The 8,581-nt window shown below is 33.9% G+C and overlaps 1 protein-coding gene across 1 annotated transcript; it reads left to right on the top strand.

Moving 5' to 3' along the window:
* Positions 1–2,380: 2,380 nt before the first annotated feature.
* On the top strand, positions 2,381–8,194 carry LOC111692745 (the record flags this gene model as incomplete). Its single annotated transcript, XM_023456855.1, has 3 exons — positions 2,381–2,633; positions 5,306–5,543; positions 8,023–8,194. Coding segments are annotated over 3 exons (663 nt in total), but the record flags the coding sequence as incomplete, so codon positions are not given.
* Positions 8,195–8,581: the final 387 nt, after the last annotated feature.

Raw genomic sequence — 8,581 nt, 5'->3', positions numbered from 1 at the left:
AAGGCTTTTAATTAAACTCTTACAATATTACGGTGTATAAAATAAGTGACTTTTCTCAAAGTAGGCTTATGTCAAAACTTATCGATGGATGTCTCATAAACAACGCATACATTCTTAGCAATAGGTATTTTAAACTCTAATTAATCTTAAATCAAAATTTTAGTGATTGTTAGTGACTGTAGTTAGTAATGACTAATTTAACTTTATATCAAAATTTTAATTACTATAATTAGTCGTTACTAACTACAGTCACTAACAATCACTAAAATTTTGATTTAAGATTAATTAGAGTTTAAAATACCTATTGCTAAGAATGTATGCGTTGTTTATGAGACATCCATCGATAAGTTTTGACATAAGCCTAATTTGAGAAAAGTCACTTATTTTATACACCGTAATATTGTAAGAGATTAATTAAAAGTCTTTTTTCTCGAAAACCGTCCAGATTAGGAAGTTCTAAGAAGAGTACATTAATCTTAGAAAATAAAATTGTACATTAAAAATTGGAGCCCGAATGGTAAAAAACCTAACCTTAAAAAAATTTGAACTTAAAATGTAATAGGAATGTAACAAAACTAGAGCCATCTACAACATATCCAAAAAAATTATTAGGCCACCGTATTTGGCGTCCTTAAAAACCCCGGAATGCCAAATTTCATAAAAATATTTCGCACCGTTCGGAAATTTTCGTAAAAATTCTATTTAAAAACTTTTATTTTGTCGCTCTGTATCTCGAAAACAAGAGGAGATAGACATATAGTTCATAAGACAAAAAATTCTTATTTTTTTGTCGTACTATCACCCCCTGTATTTACGGGAGGTCTTTCTGAAACACCCAGTATATCAATATTCTACTTATGTTCTTATAAACTTCTGTGCGTGTTTTTAAAACTTAAAATTGTTGCTATTTTTCTGATTTTATGTACAGGATATTAAATTTTTAGGAAAATTAAGAAGAAATGAAAATGAATATCGTTTTGCAAGGAAATAATTACCTCTGTTAAAGAATGCATAAGTAATTTTATTTTGGATGATTTATAAGTAAATTTAATGAATTAAAATCGTACTTATTTACTTTGAAATAAAATCGTGATATAGGTATACGCGCATAAATCATTGAAGCTGGCATTTTATAGACAAGAAATCGTAGATACTTTTAGTAAGACAATGATAGAACAAGAAAAAACTGCGATTTATAGTAGTTCAGAAAATGTAATGATAGACAGAAGAATTAAGACTATACTTTTTTCCATATTCTGAATGTATTGTCAGCTTGTAAACTGTCATACCCTGGAGAAATTTTATATAACTGGTATAGTGAAGAGATATTGTTTCTAACTTGCTTAAATTCTGTGAAACCCTCGTCAAAAGACGAATTCACTGAAAATTACACATAAAAACGCCCCCGTTAATATCGTTTTTTAAATTTTGAAAGTAAAAAATTAACCACAGTAGACAGACCTTCCTGCATTCAACTAAACTATGCTTAAACCTACAATATGGAAACAGTATTTCATGCTTTTTATAACAAAAAAAAACCGGTTTTTTGAAATATATCTAAATAAAGTATCAACAGGGTGATCCATTAATAATGGGACAGAGCTTAATGACAGGTTGCTGACTTCAAAGCGTTAAAGTTGAACATTATTTTCGATTTTTTGATATATCTTGAATATCTTTAAACCGATTGTTTTCAAATTTTGCATGCCTAGATTTTCAGAGGTGGCAAATACGTAAATGATAACTATTTTACAATCAGTTCTAGGGCGCTACTTGTAGTGTTCTGTCAGAGTAAAAATATATCAAACTTTTTTGTCGTAGCTTACACTGCTCTCTCAGAAAATGACAAATGACAAAATATCAGTAGCAGTATTGTTTAAAAAAATGACATTATCTCATTTATCATCGTATATATACAGGGTTCTTCACCGGAAGTAGCTGTCAACTTCATTAATTTAAATGGGACACTCTAGATATTATTACATTATCGACAAGATAAATTAAAAATAAGTAAAGAACTTCCACTATCAAAATCACCTGAAGAAAATTATACTAAATATTCCATTTGTTACGGTACATTTTCAAAACTTAAAACCGGTAAAACTTTTTGAATTCATATAGAACACCCTGTATTTTTTGCGCCATATAGAAAACCACAATTCCAATATTTGCCTTTCAAGGAAAAAAATATTTTTTTACGTAAGCTTTAATTCCCGTATGTCGGAAATGTAACATTTTAGGACATGTGTTCATATTGATTTTAAATTTTTCAAAGATTTCTTTGCTTTTAAATTTTTTTACACTTTTTAAACACATTTTACAAATTTTTAAAATGTTATGATCAATGTTTTAACAACTAACAAATGACTTTATCTTGTAGGTGATTTGGAACAGTTGAATTCTTTTCCCACCATCGCGGTTTGGAGCGCCGTAAAGTTCGTCATACACGACAACGCAAAGACGACTTACGCCTTTCTTCCTCTCATCACCGACCCAGACAATTTAGACAAGAAAATGCTGTTTCGCACCTTAGAGGACAGCGAGAAGAAGTTCATCACGACCGAGGCGCATTCCCCATTGTTCGCTGTTGTCATGAGGAAAATCGGTGTCCACAAGCAACTGGAGTGCCATGGGTGAGAGCTGGTTGAATAACCAATAGATGTATTGTTATTATAAGTAGTCAGTGATAGATAATTTCATTCATATAAAGTATAAAGATGTAATATGTGCATGATCTCTAATTCCATAACCATGTAAGATAGAAAAATAACGTATATCTTCGAAGGTATAAACATAAAAATGTGTTGCATTATACCACTAGTATACTTTCTTATTTGAATAGAATACCATGTACATACAGGGTGTCCCGAAATTCATGCAACAAAATTCGGTCATAGATTCTTGAGACAAATTTAGAGGCCCCGTATTTTTTCTTTTTGCCAACTGGCCCCCTCTTTCGGAGTTACAGCCCCCTGAAATCTGCCCGTAAGAAGTTTTTTTATATCTCAAAACCATGTTGTACCAGAATCACTAAATTTGCTACACAGGGGTTTTATGACATGTGGAATCTCACAGTGCTACGCTTTTTGGCGAGAAACCCCATTAAGAAACTTTTTCGTGGGCCCCCTTGTGTTTGAAACTAGAAAAATTTGGTCGCAAATTTGATTTTTTTTTAATTATTAGTTAGCTAGAAAGCCGTTGAATTTAGAAACTTTTTTGTCTCTTGATATTTGTTTCGTGAAACGCAATGTTTTTGAGGGAAATGGCGAATCACGATATGCATTCGATCACATTTTGACATTTTTCTCGAAAACATTGTCTTATACGAAAAATGTATAAAGAGACACAAAGTTTCTAAATTTAGTGGCTTTCTAGTGGACTGATAATTTTTAAGAAATTTAAATATGCGACCAAATATATTTGGCTCCAAAGACAAGGGGGCCCACGAAAAATTAATTAAGGGGGTTCCCCTCCAAAAAACGTTGCACCATCAGATTCCACATGCCATAAAACCCCTGTGTACCAAATTTAGTGATTCTCGTACAACAGGGTTGTGACCAAATTTTGTTGCATGAATTTCGGGAGACCCTGTATAGTCTGTTTGATTATAAAAACCCCGGACTATAAGTCTGTTACACCCTGGACACCCTGTAAAGTATATATATATTTTTAAATGGGATGTTGTTTTCTATATACTGACGCACAATTTTTTTTCCTCACAGTGTAGATGAGCGGTGACGTCATCGATATTTCTTTAAATGGGATTATATAAAAAATTTGGTTGCATGTGTGATAGATTTCTTATTCTTTCCAATTATATACAATTTGATTGCCTTTGCGTAACGAAATCTTTGACAAAAAATTAGAAAACTCAGCCTTTAACTTCAGTTTACGTTGTTCGCTTTCTAAAACATATCAAATAAAAGGCACTGGAAAAATTATTTGCATACCGCTGTCTGTCACATAGCGGGTTGTGTGTGATTGCTGTCACGTTTAGCTTAAATAAAATGAATGATTTTAATGAATTAATTGATATACTGTAGGTTTGAAGTGTAGCGACTTTACATTTATATCGACAACGTTTCTATAGGACTATAGGCTATTGAATATATCCAATAAAACAGGGTTAAAAGGAACTATGCTGTTCGAGCAATTTTATTGAATGAATTGTTCAAAGGGTCATTTTAGATGAAAAACCGCGGAGTGCTATTAAATTAGAGGGTGGCAATTGGAGATAGGGGTGAAAATGCACCCCTTTCAGTTTTTTAATTATAGCTCGAAAACGAAGCAAAATTTCACTATACTTGATAGGAAAAATTATTCAGTGAATTGAATTTCCCATCGAAATAGCTTATTTAAAAAATTTAAAAGGGAAATTTTATGCAAAAAAATCGTTAATAAACAGTTTGAAAAAATCGCAAAAAATTCGATTTTCTGATTCATTTTTTTGAGTATATATAAGTATAGGCATTGCTTCATAGAAAAAAAATTTCCTTCAAAAGAAGATGTTGTAAAGTATTTTTGGATAAACATTGACTGATATATGGCCTCTCATACTTGGCCAATTTTTCGATTTTCGTCGCGTTTACCCTTATACGTTTTAATTCTCATTTTTTTGCAAAAAGGAAGGAAATAGGACTGAGGGTTGCTTTCGCTGTACAGCAAGAAATAAACGCTCTCTCAACGGTACTAATAAAGAATTTTATTGAAAACTGGTGTACAGAAAACTTGTGTATGAAAAGACGTGTTAACAGGGTGAATGTTCGTTGGAGAGTGGTTGGAGAGTGCCTTGTGGTTGAAGTCGATCGTATATCGGGTACGCGTCTGGTGGCCGGCACCAGCAGCCCTTCTTGGAACGCTGGTTCGTCCGGCGACGTCCTGCGGCGCTCTTGACGTTGTGCTTTCAAATGTGGGTCACTTGCAAACATGTGTACCCACAGGACGTTCAAGGAGTTCAAGTCATCACATGACTTGTTCGAAGGGTCATTAAAAATTAAAAAACCGCGAGGTGCTATTAAATTAAAGGGTTGAAATTCAAGATAGGGGTGAAAAATCACTTTTGCAGTTTTTTAAATATAGCACGAAAACGAAGCAAAATTTCGGTATAGTTCATAGGAAAAATTTTGTAGAGAATTGATTTTCTCGAAATGGCTTATTTAAAAAACGTAAAAGGAAAATTTTATGCAAAAAATCGTTAATAAACAATTTTAAAGAAAGCAAAAAATAAAATTTTTTGATTGATTTGATAATGTAATATACGGTAATGTTATTCTCTCGCCCTGTAAACCAGTGTTGTTGTTTGCAGATTTGTTTGTCAGACCTCAGAGGATGCTATCGTAATAGCAGCAACGCTGTACAAATCGCTGGTGGCGCACATGAAGGCGAAGGAGAGGAAGCCTAGGAATAAGAACGGGGTGACTACGTGCATGTCGATAGCATCCAGTGTATATAACGAAAAATCTGGCAATTCAGTACCTGTTAGACCGCCGAGGAAGAAGAGGAGTTCGACTTCTTCCATTATTAGCGAAACAGATATCATGAACGTGAGTATTTACACGTCTCGAGTTTTATTTATTCGTTGAATTGTGATGTCTTGCTGCCATTTCGTATCGAACAGTTCCTTCTGTGCAAGAAAACATATCTAGGTATTATAGATACACAAGGAGAGGTTCATTAATAACGACACAAACATGTCCCAGTGTTCTCTATAAAAATTAAATATGTATGCAAACAAGTGTTTCTGACACTTGATGTGAAATTTTCAAAGAAGAAGAATTCTTTTTAACACTAGTTTCATACAATATTTTTTTCTGCAATTGCTACTTCAGTATAAAAACAATAAATTTTGTCTTTAGCTGTCAACGTGACAGCATAAAATAATATTAATCTCCTACTACCCTGTTTTTGCAATAATCCATCCTATTTTGAGATATGAAACCGTGCATTTATAATAAACTTATATAACATATTTTTAAAAAAGTAAGGAATGTTTATGTTCAGGTACACTGTTTATTTTATTTTTTTATTCAACATTTTTCAATTAATTTTGTTAAGTTACTGTTATAAACGACAAAATTGTTAATTAAAAAAACAGAATAAACAGTATGCTGCAACACGTACATTACTCGACGTTTTCTGAAATAATAAATTATAAAAAAAATAGTCTGTACCTTAATCCTTAATATATAAAAATGTTTGTTATTACTAAAAATTATTCGATTTTTTTCATACAAATTTGCTTTGATATCAAAATTAATAGCGTACTCTTATCTGATTTATTGTCGCTATTCTTGATACACTTGGAGTCTGGAGTCTGGAATTGTGGAGAGGGTAGCAAAGCTACAGCACTTAGGCCCCATTGGGCCCCTTGTACATCCTCCCATTAGAGATATCAATCCACCTGAGCCGCCAACTAGCCTATTACAGTAAAAAAGGTGGTGACGTTGCTCAGGGGGGTCTCTCTAATATAGGCCATTGAAGGCTAGCGTTCTCCCAACATGGACTCTCTTGTTGACGATACGGCAGTGCATTCACATAGTAAATACAACACCGTCTTGTCTTCCTGTTCACAGCCCCTACAAAGAGGTGTTTCACACTTCCCCATATTGTAAAGGTTTCTCCTTAGCCAGCAGTGTCCAGTTTGAATACCTGTCACCAGGCGAAGATTTGACCTAGACATATCCAGGTATTTTTTGGCTGAGTCTTTGCTAGGATACACTAAGAGCTCCTTAGCAAAGTGACAGCTGATTGTTTCATCCTACCTTTTCATAAATTCTTTGTGGGTGTCTTCCTTGATAATTCCAACAAATGCCGACAACGGAAGCACACTGGAGGGGCCGGGTCCAAAATGTTGAGGCCCGATGCGCTCCTGGCTAGCTTGTCAGCTTCTTTATTGCCATAACACTGCTCGTGTCCCTTTACCCAGCATACAGATATGCTGTTAGCGGCCGAGGCCATAACCAGTGCTTCGTGGCATTCCCATACTGTCCTAGTCATTATCTTATGATTACGCAAGGTCAGTAGTGCTTGTCTACTATCCGTGTAGATTCTGATGGTTTTGCCCGTAGTATGCCTGCGGGCAATTTCCTTCGCGGCTATGGTTATGCCTGCTAACACCGTTTGTACAACGGTAGCATGCCTGTCCATTGCCCACTGATATCGGATGTGCAGGGATCTAAAGTATGTTCCATTCTTGATACATTTATTTTTCTTTTTCACAAAATCTGGGATGCATAATTTTTTCTGAAAATAATTTTGTATGCCTAAGGAGACTACAATAAAAAGAATCATATTCAATGTGCCAACTTTTTCTAGTCACACTGAGATAGCATGTTTATACTTAAAGATCTGAGTTAGCATGTTCTTCAAGCTTAATTTGAGATAGCATGTTTTCCAATTGAAATTTGAGATTAGCATGTTCTCCAACCGAAATCTGAGATGACATGTTTTCGTACTAAAGCGTCGATTTACATCATCTTTGAAATTTGAAAATAGCCATGGAATTGCCATGACATTAAATAAGTTAAATAATAGAAATTATAAGTAATGTTATTAACGGTCAATACAATTTAAACATCAAATTAGCAATATGCAAAAAAATTGAATTAAATAACAAACTAGTACACCACGGGTGTTATAGGATAATAATTCCTGCGGTCAGCGTACACACAAGTAAGCTGTCAACCTCGGCGCATTGTTATTCATATAATATCCTGATATCCCAACATTTCGATGTCATTATATTTTTAAGTACGTTCTAAATCATATATCGAAAATGTCTAAGAAGACATGTGTATTGTCAATCATAGTACAATTCTAAAAAAATACAATTGAAGCTGTTTTCGAAAAAAGATCTACCTTTAAGACTCTGTCAGTTGAAAGAAAACCAGTTCTCTTGGCTTGAATAATGCTTTCCATCTTTCAGAATTTAGTACAGTATTCTTTCTTTTGTCGTATTTAACAATAGTTTATCCCACAAATTTTCCAGGTGTGCCTTTTTACAATCATCATATTCTCTTTCAGATTTCCGATACTCAGCCTCTGCTGTCCTCGAATAACAAACCCCCCAAAAAGAGTTTAAAATCAAAAAGGGCACCCAAAGCACCAGAATCGAAATCCGAGGACCTCGATGCCATCCTGCCATATGAAGAACCAATAAGGCCGTTAGAATTACAGAATAACTTAACAGTACAAAGTAGCGATAATGNTCGATGCTTTAGATCCAATTTACTCGAAAATGGTTCATTTTTGAGCTATGAAACAAGAGCACATTTTTTGTTCAGAATCGATTACAGGTTCAAGAAAACGTAATCAAATTACATAAAACTAGGATATGCAAAAGTTATGAAGACATAACCTTGAGGACATGCTGGCCTAGGCCGCCCCTGGCGTCAGATCGAAATAAGCACCATCTAGTTTTAATGACCTTAAATAGATGTACACTTCGTCCAAAAATTACTTAAATCCTTGCAAGGGTTTTTGAGTTGTTGCGGAAAGTTGTTATTATTTTTTTCTAAACAACACCCTGTAACTCAGTGAGAGTGCATCGCAGAAAAATATTTTATAAGAATTTTAATCTTAT

The sequence above is a fragment of the Anoplophora glabripennis genome, unplaced genomic scaffold, assembly GCF_000390285.2.
Source record: "Anoplophora glabripennis isolate ALB-LARVAE unplaced genomic scaffold, Agla_2.0 scaffold3130, whole genome shotgun sequence".
NCBI lineage: Eukaryota > Metazoa > Arthropoda > Insecta > Coleoptera > Cerambycidae > Anoplophora > Anoplophora glabripennis.
The sequence above is the reverse complement of the archived record's forward strand: the minus strand, read 5'-3'. Positions and strand labels throughout refer to the sequence as shown.